Below are 13,597 nucleotides of genomic sequence, written 5' to 3'. Positions count from 1 at the left end.
AATGTTGCATGTAATCCTTTCCAGAATTCTGTAGTACAAATAGAAAGCATAGTCGATGGCAATTCTCCTACTCTGAATGAAATTCTGGGTGAGAAATATATTGTGATTAATTCCTCTATGACTTCTATGTCCAGAGAGGAGATTGAGAAGCAGAGGGCACACGAACGGTATCTGAGGCTCCAAGAGCAAGGAAAGACTGACCAAGCAAGAAAAGACTTAGGTAATCACGACATTAGAAATTAGAAATAAAAAGCTATCAGTTAATATTAATGTGCATCTTTTAACTATAAATTATTAGCATCTCAGTGATCTCAATACAAATAGAAATCTCAATTTTTTTTAATTTACAAGCACAATTTTATACTAGAAAAACCTCTCAAGTGCAAATGAGAGGACGTTTTCTTAAATTTGCCCAAATGCTCCCTAAGTCTACATTTTTCCCAAAAGTGCCCCTTATTTTGAGATAAGGGGATGCATTGACCATATATATTGCTCAAGATGGGGTTTAGCGAAGGTATTTGGAGAAATAACTGAAGCTAGGGGCATTTGCAGAAATAAAGATCTTCAGTATTTTGGAGTTTTTCTGTTGCATTGGGAACTGCTGATCTTCTCTCATGTAAACTGCACAATTACTCACATTATGTTTACACGCACAGAAAGGCTGGCCCTAGTCAGGCAACAAAGGTTAGAGGCTGCACAGAAGCGAGAAGAAGAAAAAGCTGGTAACATGTGCTATGGATATGAAATGTACAAATATTAGTTTGTCGTGTATATTTTTGACTTAAACTCTCTCTTTGTCATGCGCAGCAAAAGAGACTAAGAAAACCGACGCTCGGAAATGATTCTGTGGCCAATTCAATGACTGAATTATATTTTCTTTATCATAAGAAGTGCAACTTGAATCTTTGAGTATATTTATGTTTAGCAAATATAGATCAAGAGCAATTGTACAATTGTTGAAGGGTGCGACCAATCTCACTTAAATTAAATTTAAGTTGAACAATATATTGGTACTGCAGTTACTGAAATTGTTTCATTCTGGATTTGTGACATATGTTTGGTGAGACCCACGAGATGTGCTAATTTGTCTTTGGGGTGTTTATCCATGTGATTGTCAAAACATGTCTTGTACATGTTCCATATCCAGTTACTGAAATTCTTGCATGATGTCATTGCCTGGTGTACTATGCTACATTTTATTTATTTTTCTTTTTGCATAAATATATGTTTTTTTTGCAGAAATACATTTAGCTAGTATATTTTGTACGTCTTGCATAGTTGTTTCCATATGTTTGGTGAGACCACTAGATGTGCTGATTTGTCTTTAGGGTGTTTATACATGTCTAATAGTCATGATCGATAAAAACATGTCTTGTACCATATGGGGTGTTTATCCATGATTGTTAAAACATGTCTTTGGGGTGTTTGTCCATGTGTAGTAGTTCCATATCCAAGTCTTGCATGATGTCATAGCCTGGTGTAATGTGCTATACATTTAATTTTAATTTTAATTTTTGCATAATATATGTTTTTTTGCTGAAATATGCTAGCTAGTATATTTTGCATGACCCATGATTCTTCTAGTGTCTACGGATGGACGAGGTGGCTTGTACATTCCTTATCAATTTACTTTGCTGTGTGCAAGGAAAGCCTTGTACTATTATTGTGTCATGACATATGAATCCATTCTTAGTATGGGTCAAACCCTTTTAGAACATTTGAATAGTGTGAATTGGTCAAGTAATGTAGTGGGTAGGGGGTGGTTATCTGCAGATTTGGACATGTTAAACGGTTGTATTTCAAAACATTTTGAAGTTTTACACATTACACATTTGTTATGTGCATGTCAATTATAGGAACACAGCCATTTATCTCCAGCGCTTCATAAGTTCATTACTTCAACTTTCTATGTCAGGCTTTTGATTGAGGAGAAATTGTTTTGTTATTTTATGCTATAGTTAAATATTTTGCAGTAAAAAAAGTGCATTTGGTTGTTATGATTGGTTGTATCATTAATCAAATAAGAATACATTTAATGGATGTCACCATAGAGACTACCATTACTGACATTAGCACAACTCAATCAATGAATCACCATTTGCAACAATTTAGATCGACCTGTCCATTTGAATTGTCCTTTGATCACCACTACGAGTAACTCATAAAGCACATAAAAAACCACTGGCAGCCATTGAACCTAAATAGCATATTACTTGCAAAGTCTCTTTTGAAATGTAGTTAAGAGAGATATTTTGTGAAATATATGTTATTTTATTGTTTCCATTACCAAATCCAATCATATTGAAAATTGACTTTTGTTCATCTTAGCCACATTTTGATTGCCTTTTAGATTCTCAAATCACAGAAACATAAAACTTTAGAGCTTCAAAGGTAATTTAAGAAAAAAACTTCCTCCACAGATAAGTGACAAAGTAAAGACTATTCAAATCAGTTAAATTGATGAGTGGCATTCTCAAATTTTAGAATAAAAAGCAGATTCAATCCTTACCTGCTTTATCAATGCTATATAACGTCTTCTTGTGAAACATAGCAGTATAAGGACGCATGATGTCATAATTCATTCTATGCAATAGTGAGCTTGCGTAAACATCACAAAAGGTTTCTCTGTCTGTCTGTCTCTCCCTCCCTCTCTTTCTAGCTGGAACACACCCAGTTAATTTTTGGCAAAAATGGTTGTCCATTATGTCCTATTTCTAATAGGAATAAAAATCGCCGTTTACAGAGATGTACCCAACCAACAAGAAATGGTTTGAAATTCAACATGAGACACAAACTTCATCACATGCTATTTATTTAATACCTCATCTTGAGTAAGAGATTTCAAGTCCTCAAAACATATTGACATGGCATCCAATCCCACTTCGATTTTGTTGAGCATCTGCTTCATTTGAGATGCATGCCATGCTTTCCCTTCACTGGTCTTTAACACTGCCTTCTTCGCCTCAGGATGCAAAATCGGGGCAGGTAGAGCTACCCATCTTCTTTGATTCAGAGTAACCTCATTCAAACTTCAAGTACATATAATTAAACATTAGCATAAATCATCCAAACCAGCATTAGTAGAAGTTGATTGCTTATTTCTTAACCATGGAGCAAAAATACCTCTCTAATATGCTAGGGATGTTTGGAAGCTCTTTCAATTTGTAGAAGACATCATAGAATCCATTCCCCCGTTTCCTGATGTTGTCAAGGTTGCCATATTTCTCACAAATCGAGCGAATATGGCTTTCTGGAGTTTCCACACTGACTCTGCTAATTCTCACTACAGTTGTAATGGGATTATCAGCCCTAACTATGGTGAAAAGCTTACCCTCCAGTTGAATTTGTCGAAGAGTTAGTGCATTATCCATAGCCTCTGATGTCTGTTAGCAAAGAGGAAATCATGACTTATCTATATATGAAAATTGAAACATGACTTGCTGCATCAAATTTTTAAAGAGCTCATTGTGACCATCAATGGAGCTAGATATACCTTAAATAAAGCATTTCTTTACTAGCTTACATAAAGCCCAGTATTACCCTAAATAGACCTTATTATAGTTTATTACGTTAATAGAGCTCATTATTACCTTGAATTCAATGTAGATGGTGCAAGATCCATTTGAAGCAGGCTTTTTGAAGGAGCTCACAATTTCTCCATGGGTTGAAAGTGTATGTTTCACCACACCAAGGTTAGAATGGGCAGGTACACCCTGAATACACACCGTATACCCTGAGAATGGGACAACGCTATCTTTGGTTGGTTGGATGGTTTCAATTGAACTGGGAGAGCTTATGTCTTCTCGAATATGAGCACTCTTTGTTTCTGGAGCTTTAAGATACTCAAAGCTCACAGGGTTTACATCTTTATTTATTTGTTGAGTCCAGCCTTCTTTTGACCTTGCATTTGAAAGAGAATCTCTTGCTGAACCAATTGAACGATCAATGCTCCGATCCCCGGGAATATCCGTTCGATTAAAGGAACCATTTGACTCACGGGACTTGAGAAAATTGAAGTTCGCTGGCTTCATATCCTTTGACCTATGCAGATTTCCAGGTTGATATCCTTTCTGTTGCTTGTTATTGGGTATATAGTCTTTTTTAAATGCACTAGCTAGCTGCTAAAAAGTCAATAGATAGCAATAGACAGAATTAGGGAAGTCTTGTAATCTCCAACTTGTCTAAAAAAAGATGATGAATCTTCGATTCTTACCGAACTTCTGCTTTGGCTCCTGGAAAGGCTTGGATCACTTCTCTGATGAGGCAAATCTAAGTCCGCGAAATCGTCTACGTTCTCATTTTCTTTCATCTTAGAAGAGTCTGATTTACCAGTTGCTTCACCAGCTTTGTTTTTGGCAGCAATCTTGCGAATAGAACTCATAACCTGTGCCCATTTGCTGTCTTCAATAGACTTACCATCAGTACTAGTACTAGTAGAAGATGCATTGGAATGTTGAGACTCTGCATGCGCATTGTCCTTCTGACTAGTTGTCCCCACTGTTTTACCCCTCATTTTACTAAGGATAAGACTTGAGAGATCATCACTAGTTTCAGATGAAGATTTCTCAACTGCAGACATTTGATCCTTGAGGGACCCTTCAGTATGTGGCTTCTCACTTCTTTTCATCTCCTCCTCAAGTGCAGATAAACTGCATTAAACGAATTCTCTTTGCCTCTCACCAATTTTCCTGCTAGTGTAAAAAATCCAGTATGAAAAGGTAAGTAGTATACCCAGATATGCCATTGGAAGCTTGGGTCGCGGTAGAAGACTCTTCAAGTACTACGCTGCCCGAGAACCATCTTTGTGTAGTTTGTGGTAATACTAGACCACCATGCAAGATAACATTTGACACATTAGGCATAATCAATTATTACAGCTTTTGATACTTTCTAGGTGCAAAATTATATAAAATTTCAAAAGTAAATAGAATACAGAAATTCGAAAATACGTGTACAGTGTGCTATGTAATTGAGAGCCCGTACTACATCCACAGCAATTTCAGAATAAAAACCTTTCAATTGTTTCAAAGCCAAAATTCTGAGCATTCTAAGTTGAATATATGACCTCTCCATCATTTCAAAGAAAAAGTCTCATTTTCTGGACTCTCATAAGAACCAACTTATCTCATAACATTTTCTTTCAAATCCAAAACTGCATTTTATAATGCTCTAAATCGTTGAAAGTCCATTGTTAACCAAAAAGAATATCAGAATCTCAAACCATTTTTAGTTCAACATGCAAATCCTTCAGTTTCTGAAGCTTTATGTAATTGAAACAATGTTCGTGCAGCAAAAGAATCTAAGAATCACATAGCATTAAGTTCAAAATATAGTTCTTCAATGTTTCAAAGAAAAATTCTCAAATTTTGAAGTTCTACATAATTGGACATCAGTACCTGGTTCAAAAAGAATCCCAGAGCTCAGTTCAAAATATTGAACTTGAACTCTTTCAAAAACAAAGTACCATTTTTTGGAGCTATGGTAAAGAGCTTAGAAACAACAAACAGCTGCCAGAATGCCAAAGCATAAGGTCCACCATATATATTAAGCATACTCTAACAGTTTCAAAACTAAAGAAATAGTATAAGTTTCTGAATTAATAGCATTTTCGAAGACAAGTGCAAAGTTTAGGTTTTTAATGCGATTAAATGGAAATGGAAATAGTTTCATAGGTCCAGACATAAGGCTAATATTTCTTCCAGTTAAAAGGAAAAGCTTACATTTTCTGAAAAATCTTTTGAGCAAATCTCACATTTCTGAATCTTCCAAAAGAAAAACCTAAACGTATGGTTCCTCGACATTCAAGCGATTAATATAAATGAAATTACCACTCTATACGCAGGATATACGTAGGAATTTTTCTACAATCTCGAAATGTCCCAGAGAGAAGTAAGAAAAGAAAACATAATACAAAAAAGAAAACGAAGGAGAGAAAGAAAACTCAATTCAAAGGAGAAAGGGGGGGGGAGAGAAAGAGAGAACAAAGGGAACCTGTGCGATGAAGGAGGTGTTTCGGAGGAGGGATGGAGCCGAGACGAAGGAAGCGAGCCATGGAGGTGAGTGGGGAAGCCTCAGAGGAGCGAGAACGCTCAGAGAATCATTCTTTCAGTCTGTTCTGTGTGTCTTCTTTTTCTTCTTCTTCTTCTTCTTCGGGGTTCTTCTTCTTGTCTACTACACTGCTAGGGTATAAGTTATAACTTATAACTATAGTCTGTCTATAATAGTATATGTAATGTAGAATCGGCAAAGAAGAAACCCTTCATTTCTTCTCTTTTATTAAAGAAAGAGAAACCTTCGGTTTGGCCCCAAACCCCTTCTTCTTCAACAAGAAGAAGAAAAGAGAGGCCAAAACCCAATGTATCGATGTATGTGTGTGTGTGTGTGTGTGTGTGTGTGTGTGTGTGTGTGTGTGTGGGATCCATTCATTACGTGTATTCGCCATCGTCTCCCATAGTGTTTTTTGTATTGCTCCGTCCGGCACTTGGCATCTTGGGTTTTAGGGTTTGGGGTTTTGGTCGTCTTCTCGATCCCTTGTCCGAAACAACCTTGTACTAGGGTTTTAGGGTTTGGGTTTTGGGTGTCATCTCGGCCCCTTATTAGGGTTTTAGGGTTTGGGGTTTTGTGTGGCTTTGAAGAGGCTACATTGGGCCATATCTAACCATCAACAAAGAGTAGCTTTTGGAATTCATGACATATGATATATGCCTGGAATCCCTAGATTCTAGTAAACCACATGTTTATGCACTTGACAAAGAGGAGAGGTGTGTTTGTGCGTGCGTGTGTCGCTTCTAGGCGTGTCGCACTGAGCACAAAGTTTTATCTCCTTTATGAGATTGTATGTCGGTGCCAAATCATCATTTACCATCTCGTTATCAATTTGTACAAAGAGCGGTAATCACGCAACTGTCGTATGTTATGTCCTAAGTGAACTCTTCCTCTCATCTCTTGAATAGTTATCAAAATGAATAAGCAAACTATTGTCTCCATAGGGCTTAAGCATTGAACCTATTAGTTAATGACATATAAAAGCATGCACAAATAGGCACATCACACTTCAATTAATCATGATTCAACACAGTCAAGTACAATTATGTCAATGATATCAGTGTAAAGTTTAAAGTAAAGTGCTTAACACCAATTGTGCACACAATGAGACATTGTGAGGGAGAATGAGAGAGAGAGAGGGAGGGAGAGAGGGAGGGAGGGAGGGAGAGGCTCTAGCCTATCTAAAAAAACACATAAATGAACTTTAAGTCTTTATAGTCTTTTTATAACGGTTTGGTCCTTCTCGCATTAGTGTGGTCACAAAACTTTAAACTCTTTAGCTTTCCATGTGTGCACTTGAGTTTGCATCTTTCGCACCAATGCCAAAATCAATGTTGGACAATGAAATGTATGCATGTACTCAATGATGACTATATTTTAATTATACATACATACATGTGTGTGTGTGCGAGAGAGAGAGAGATCAAAATCCATGATAGATTTAACATTACGTACGCATAATGTGAACCATAATCTAAACAAAAACATATCATATAATCAAGAAATTGTCTTTTGTAATCAAATGGAAATTGAGAAGAAATATATTATGTAGTAATTCAAGTCCATGCTACTACCAAAGTTGTAAACTTGTATTCTACAAGGACAAGTTGCATGTTGTTGGGGAACTTTTCTTAAAGGCAATGTTAAGGTGCTTAGACACTTGCATATGGTTTTTCAGGGAACTAAACAAGGTGTCCACTTGAATAAGAAATTAACCATTTGACACAATTAAACGCGTTCATTTTTTAGCACTCTTGATAATTTATCAATAATGATTTGCTATTTGATTAGGACGTAGGTTGAAATAATCTAACCTTATATCCCCTATGAGAAGAATGTTTGAAGAAATGAGTTGTTGGGATGACCAACAACAATTGAGAGCGTCCATCTTCATTCTTATTAGTATTCACGTTAACCTTTGATGTTTGAAAATATAAACTCAGATATTGAATAACTAACCACTAGCCACCAATACTTTAGGGCTAAGTAAGGTTATTGTTCAACATGGTCAAGACCACTGATTATCAAGATGTCATCACACCATTGCATGCCTCACGCCAATTCACCCCAGAAATGGTTTCATTACATGGAAATGAATTTGGTTTTGTGAAGCAATGACATAGTCGATCAATGTTACATCTAAATAGAAGCACAAATGGGATCGTGCACTCAAATATTGGTCATTGAGAAAACTATTTTGCTTTCTCTTGCCAAGTGGTTAATGCGGAGCTGAATTCTCGATTTCTTCTCCATAGGGACAAGTTTTCCAAACACAAAAATGCGATGTTAGTTTTCTTCTACCATCTTAAGCTAGAAGTGAATCACTACCCGTTGAACTTTTACCAAATGGCAAAGTAGCAACATAGTTTCTTTGCAAATCACGGTGCCATGATCATAGTTCATTTCTAATAAATCTTGCACTTTTTTTCGAAAGTAGACGAAGCTAATCGGCAAAGAAAGAGAGGTTTACATAACTTAACGTTAGGCGAATGTTCCTAGTTCCATTTGTCTTGTGTTTTCTTATTTTGGCCCCACTAGTCCCATATTGAAATCAAGGAGCACTTGGGATGGAAATTTCCGTATGGAGCTAGCTATCATGGAGAGTATATGGAGAGCTCCAAGGAGGAAGCCATGAAACTAGGTGGCCAGGAGGGAATCAGGAAGCAACCTCCGGGAAATGGCCAAGACACATCTTGTTATTTTGTCCAAGTGCTGCCCATAAGCATAGTACGTAATATACTCAAATGCATTGGCAAACATACTTTTTTTCATATGAACGAAAACGAATGCATATGTTGCCAAAACATTCTTATGTTTTGTTTTTTTCGCTTTTTACCTTAAAAAAATTACATTATAACAAATAATCAATACAAAAGTATGCTATTGACCATACTTCGAGGGTGTTTACCGTATTCGAATGATTGAAACACGCTCGAATGCGAATGCACGTATGTTACGTATGGTTCATACTATACCCCAGAAGCAAAAACCGCATATGTGGAGAGGACAACGGTTTACGGTTTACGGTTTAGGGGTTTAGGGTCGGGCCATTTGGGGCAGGGCAGGGGACAAGTTTTTGCATATGCGGAGAGGACTCAGGTTTACGGTTTAGGGGTTTAGGGTTAGACCATTTGGGGCAGGGCAGGGGAGCAGGGGAGGGCAGAGTACAAACCAGAAAAAAAGAACTCGTGGAGCAGAGGATCCCCCTCCCCCCCCCTGTCTATGAATTGTTCAGTAAGTAAGTCTTCAGCTCCTCTTACCCTCTGAGCAGTGTGAATTTCTCAGGATAACTCTTTTGCAGGCAAGACTGGATTGGTCAGGAGGTGAAGTCTTCAGCTCCTCTTACCCTCTGAGCAGTACGAGGTTTCAGGACAACCCTTTTGCAGGCAAGGCAAGACTGGATTGTTCACAGCAAGTAAGTCGACAGATCCTCTTTACCCTCCGAGTAGTGTGAGGTTTTAGGGCAAGCCTTTTGCAGGCAAGAAAGACAGCCCTCTGGTACTCCTCAACCCCTCACTTTAGATACCAATCTGTCCTTTCAGAGCAAGCTAACGATGATGGCTGTGATGATGAAGAAGACTGCATATACATGATTGGTTTGAATTGCTCCTTGTTTCTCCCTTTTTTTCTTTTTCTTCTGGGAGAGTGATGGAAGATGTAGTAATGGCATTGGAGGCCCCTCCTCGCACTTTAGAAGTGAAGCATTTTGCTAAGGCTCGCGTAGCCGAGCTGCTTTCCCTTCATGCTGCAATAAAGAAACGGAAAGCTGCTACACATAAAGAGACGGATAACTGGGATGAAACTAATAAGGATTCTACGTCTCTACCACGCCACCTCCGTAGACGAACTTCGAGCTATACTCGCCGTCGTCGCCCTCTTCCATGGTTATACAAACAGAAAAAGAACAAAAGTGTTCATATAACAGCATCATTATACTCTGCTTTGCACCCGGAAAAGAAATCTAGGGTTCGAAAGGAAAACAACAATGTGAATTCAGGGGAATTTGATCAAAGCATCCATTTGGGAAAGGAAAGTAAGAATGATCCGTGTAAGAGAAAGAAACTCTGCCGTGCCCTTCGTAGATTGCTAGAGTTCAAATCAGTTGGCTCATTGATAGCTAATAATGGAACCAGAAGGTTGTCAACCCACGTGTGGCACGCCAAAAGATTTTCTATGGACAAAAAATGGGGATACTATCTTCCCATTGGTCGCCCTGGAAAGTATGTGCTTTTTCCCCACTATGCGTTTTACAAGTCATCCAAATACCTTTTTTCCCAGTCTTTTATGTGTAAAAAGAAAAGAGAGAAAGTTTTGCTTGGCTGTATGGAAAACTCAATCTTCACTGGTTCTATGTTTCCATTTGTGTTTTTGCATGTGGAACGAGAAACATAGACGGGTTGCGTGTTTGTAGTAAGATTCTGAAAACGTTGCATTTTTGATGCAATTTCTGCACTGTGATTGATTATTAATGAGAGCTGAAATAATGCATAAAACTTGGAGCAGTCTCACAGTATTCAGATCTTCATTCATCTTTTTGTTAAATGTTTATGGTCTGATGGTTTTCATTATGCTTGATGTTTTGAAGCCATTCATGTCAAAGTCTTCACCTTGTTCTCAATATTCTAATCCTACGACTGTTGATTAAAATCTGAGATCACGATTCTTCATTTCGTTAAATATTCATGATGATCTGATGATTTGAATTATGCATGGCATTTTGAAACCATCCCTTTCAAAGTCTTAATCTCGTTAACATTCTTCTTATCCTACGACAGTGAATCAATATTTCAGTGGATGATGACAGCTGAAATAATACCTAATACCTGAAATAGTGTCACACAATTCAGATCTTAATTCTTCTTTTATTAAATATTTCTAATTTGCCGATTTTAATTATGCATGACGGTTTGGAACCATCGTTTTCAAAGTCTTAGCCTCTTTTCTAATATTCTTATCTTACAACCTATTTATGTGTAGTCTAAAATGCAATATTAGGAAGAAATGCAGTGAGTTTTATGTAGAATATCAGTATTGAGAAGTAAAATGAACTGATCCATAAATATCGAATGCTGATCAAGGATATTTCCTGTCAAATCTGTTCATTGTTAGATTTTGAATTCAATGGAACGGCTTTGTTCTTGTTAAACTTCTCAATTGAGCATAATAGAAGCATGAATTGGGTCTTCTACATAAGACAAACACTTCTGGCCCATTCTTTGACATATGGGAACATTCCTGTCATATTTTTCAAGCACAGAATTTGCGGCATTTATAAATTTGATAAACAATTGAAGAATAGAGTATGTGAGGTCCTGTTTTATTTTGATATACCTTTAAGATTTGTTGAAGCTCAAGCTGGCTAACACAATACTGGGTATTAATATTTCGTCTAGTCCTTGCATCATTGACTGGTTCAATTATAGATAGGATCTCTTCAGTCATCAATTAATCGATATTAATTTGCTTCCAGTTATTGTATTTTATGAATATAATCTATTTTTTTACTTCCGTTACTTTCTTGATCCTGTGTAGTTGGTCTTGAATTTCTTTGTATTGCACCAATCCTCAATGTTGTATGTATAACTTGCCTTTGTTTATAGGGGTCGAGGATCAAGAGCTGTATTGAGATGGTGTAAAACTAAAGCCTTGCTACAAGATGCTAGCTTTTACAATGCAATTCAGATTCACGGAGAGGAGGTAGCAAAATACAATTTTTTATTTGGCAAATGCACTCTTATTATTGTATGCCCAAAAATACCTCATAATTGCATTTGATGTAGCTTATGTCACGGGAAAACATATCGCATGCATGAAACTAGCTCATTGATAATTAATGTTAATATAGTCTTCGTTGTCCACCCAAACAGTCTGCAAGCGCAATATAACTTCAAAATATCCGGGAAGAGATCTTGCATAAAGCTCTTTTTTTCGGTTGAAATAATTTCTTGTATTTTGGAAATGATTCGCAAAGGCCTCTACATTTCTCAGAAGAGTTTCTATGCATGATTTTTGTCATGAAGCTATTCATTGTAAGCATCATCAAGATGATGATAATGGCGTTTTGTGTCAAAATGAACCATGATCAAGTGAATATTGATGATGACAATAAATGCTGAGATGCTTATCCGTTTGTTTGGGCTCAACTTCAGGAGAAATTACTGCAAATTATGCAACTTATGTTTGAGTTGCCAGAAGCTGCCAACTCTGATCGTGACTTAAAACAACAAGAACTTTCTGGGGAATATTTCACTAAAGCTCTTGTATGTTCTATGTTTCTGATTTATCATGATTCTTTTTGTGTATGGCCGTCTTATGTGGGGGATTTTGTTGCTATATGTTTTTGTCAGTTACACCATGTCGGAGAAGCACCTTACAAGCTCATTGCTCCCATAATTCTTCTTTGGAAACCTGTCCTCCCTGTAACTGGTGGCATTCAAATGGATCAGAGCGAAAGAGACCTATGGATTTGGGTCCATGCTGCCGCTTTTGAAGAGGCGTTGCAAGCATTACAGCTGACTTGTAGGAAAGTGGTAATGATGGGGATCTAAATATGCTGTATAACAAGACATGGGTTTCAGATGTTTCTCACAAGTGTGTTTTGGATGCATAGGAGTCTGTGAGTGATGGTATAATTGGTTGCTTCTCAAGGAGAGAAGACTTAGGCATGTTGGATCTTGTAGGGGAGAAGTCATTTGAGATATTACAAAAGGTTATTTTTCCTTTGAAAAGGTAGGGGACTACTTTTTGATAAGGGTTATCTCATTACATCGTTATAACAGTGAATTCTGTATTAGTAATATCATATATATTTGAATATCCATTGTGGGCTGTGGCATGTCAGGCAGGACACTTGCATGATGGCATCTTGATTGAGTTTTGGTGTGTTTTGTTATGCTCATATTGCTTAACACTTTTGGCGTTATAAGATTGGAAGCCTTTGGGAATGTTAAAAAATATGTTACGCGCACAGTCAGCATAGGAAGCAGCTGGAATAGACCGAAATGTTTAATGGTAATAATATATATGCACGAATGTAAATATGGTAAAATTACAAGTGCACATCTTTATATATTTTATGTGTATTTGTATATGCATGCATGGATGTCTGACATCCATCTTACTTTTAACCTAGGTGACATAACGTGAGGTCTTTGGAAATGTTAAAATATGTTACATGGACATTAAAACTTAGGAACTACCAGGAATAGGCTGAAATTTCCAATGATACTAATATATATGTATGGTACAAATATAGTGTGCGCATCTTTGTAGATTTTATTTGTGTATTTGTGTATTAAGCATGCATGCATGTACTACTAAAAATAAATGAACTGATATGTACATTGTATGCCTGTGTGCTGTTTGATGTCTCATACATTTATGAATTTTAATTTGAAGTTCTTGATGAAACAAAGGCATGCTATTGATTAGATTTGATCATCTGATGGTTTTAACATGTTAATATTACATGTGTTAGTAAAAACATCATTGAAGATGTCGTGGATGTGCATGAATATATGGCCTCTTTTCATTTTCGTATTGCGTTCAATTG

General features: G+C 36.9%; 3 protein-coding genes across 5 annotated transcripts; 2 read left to right on the top strand and 1 right to left on the bottom strand.

Moving 5' to 3' along the window:
• Positions 1–102: 102 nt before the first annotated feature.
• On the top strand, positions 103–1,028 carry LOC147847499 (uncharacterized). Its single transcript, XM_087339110.1, has 3 exons — positions 103–220; positions 657–722; positions 808–1,028. Exons 1-3 carry the CDS (start codon positions 118–120, stop codon positions 840–842), a joined length of 204 nt encoding a protein of 67 aa, XP_087195236.1. The 5' UTR covers positions 103–117; the 3' UTR covers positions 843–1,028.
• A 1,403-nt stretch (positions 1,029–2,431) lies between these two features.
• On the bottom strand, positions 2,432–6,143 carry LOC147847498 (uncharacterized). Of its 2 annotated transcripts, none has more exons than XM_087339112.1 (6): positions 5,992–6,143; positions 4,732–4,822; positions 4,214–4,649; positions 3,591–4,121; positions 3,124–3,383; positions 2,432–3,029 (listed from the first exon to the last, which is right to left on the bottom strand). In XM_087339112.1, the coding sequence occupies exons 1-6, from the start codon at positions 6,050–6,052 to the stop codon at positions 2,807–2,809; spliced, it is 1,602 nt and encodes a 533-aa protein (XP_087195238.1). In that variant the 5' UTR covers positions 6,053–6,143; the 3' UTR covers positions 2,432–2,806. The 2 variants fall into 2 exon arrangements, with proteins under 2 accessions (XP_087195238.1, XP_087195239.1); XM_087339113.1 differs by having other exon boundaries at positions 3,591–4,118.
• Positions 6,144–9,274: 3,131 nt separating this feature from the next.
• On the top strand, positions 9,275–13,274 carry LOC147847497 (ribonucleases P/MRP protein subunit POP1-like). 2 transcript variants are annotated; one of them, XM_087339108.1, is made up of 6 exons: positions 9,275–10,265; positions 11,646–11,742; positions 12,195–12,305; positions 12,393–12,575; positions 12,656–12,774; positions 12,887–13,274. In XM_087339108.1, exons 1-6 carry the CDS (start codon positions 9,694–9,696, stop codon positions 12,912–12,914), a joined length of 1,110 nt encoding a protein of 369 aa, XP_087195234.1. In that variant the 5' UTR covers positions 9,275–9,693; the 3' UTR covers positions 12,915–13,274. The 2 variants fall into 2 exon arrangements, with proteins under 2 accessions (XP_087195234.1, XP_087195235.1); XM_087339109.1 differs by having other exon boundaries at positions 9,276–10,265; positions 12,840–12,978.
• Positions 13,275–13,597: the final 323 nt, after the last annotated feature.

This window comes from Azolla caroliniana, unplaced genomic scaffold (assembly GCF_043228905.1).
Source record: "Azolla caroliniana isolate FFs.n. ecotype wild unplaced genomic scaffold, voAzoCaro1.0.p SCAF_940, whole genome shotgun sequence".
Lineage (NCBI taxonomy): Eukaryota > Viridiplantae > Streptophyta > Polypodiopsida > Salviniales > Salviniaceae > Azolla > Azolla caroliniana.
This window is presented reverse-complemented; position numbering and strand designations above follow the sequence as displayed.

What these genes read in the sequence shown, in the direction of transcription:
- LOC147847498 (XM_087339112.1), bottom strand. Translation starts at nt 6,052, where the DNA reads ATGGCTCGCTTCCTTCGTCTCGGCTCCATCCCTCCTCCGAAACACCTC. An exon ending in GCTTCCAATGGCATATCTGG is followed by an intron (nt 4,650 to 4,731) that starts GTATACTACTTA and finishes CGTTTAATGCAG; the next exon opens with TTTATCTGCACTTGAGGAGG. An exon ending in GGAGCCAAAGCAGAAGTTCG is followed by an intron (nt 4,122 to 4,213) that starts GTAAGAATCGAA and finishes TTGACTTTTTAG; the next exon opens with CAGCTAGCTAGTGCATTTAA.
- LOC147847499 (XM_087339110.1), top strand. Translation starts at nt 118, where the DNA reads ATGACTTCTATGTCCAGAGAGGAGATTGAGAAGCAGAGGGCACACGAA. An exon ending in CCAAGCAAGAAAAGACTTAG is followed by an intron (nt 221 to 656) that starts GTAATCACGACA and finishes TTACACGCACAG; the next exon opens with AAAGGCTGGCCCTAGTCAGG. An exon ending in GCGAGAAGAAGAAAAAGCTG is followed by an intron (nt 723 to 807) that starts GTAACATGTGCT and finishes TGTCATGCGCAG; the next exon opens with CAAAAGAGACTAAGAAAACC.
- LOC147847497 (XM_087339108.1), top strand. Translation starts at nt 9,694, where the DNA reads ATGGAAGATGTAGTAATGGCATTGGAGGCCCCTCCTCGCACTTTAGAA. An exon ending in TTCAGATTCACGGAGAGGAG is followed by an intron (nt 11,743 to 12,194) that starts GTAGCAAAATAC and finishes GCTCAACTTCAG; the next exon opens with GAGAAATTACTGCAAATTAT. An exon ending in AATATTTCACTAAAGCTCTT is followed by an intron (nt 12,306 to 12,392) that starts GTATGTTCTATG and finishes TGTTTTTGTCAG; the next exon opens with TTACACCATGTCGGAGAAGC.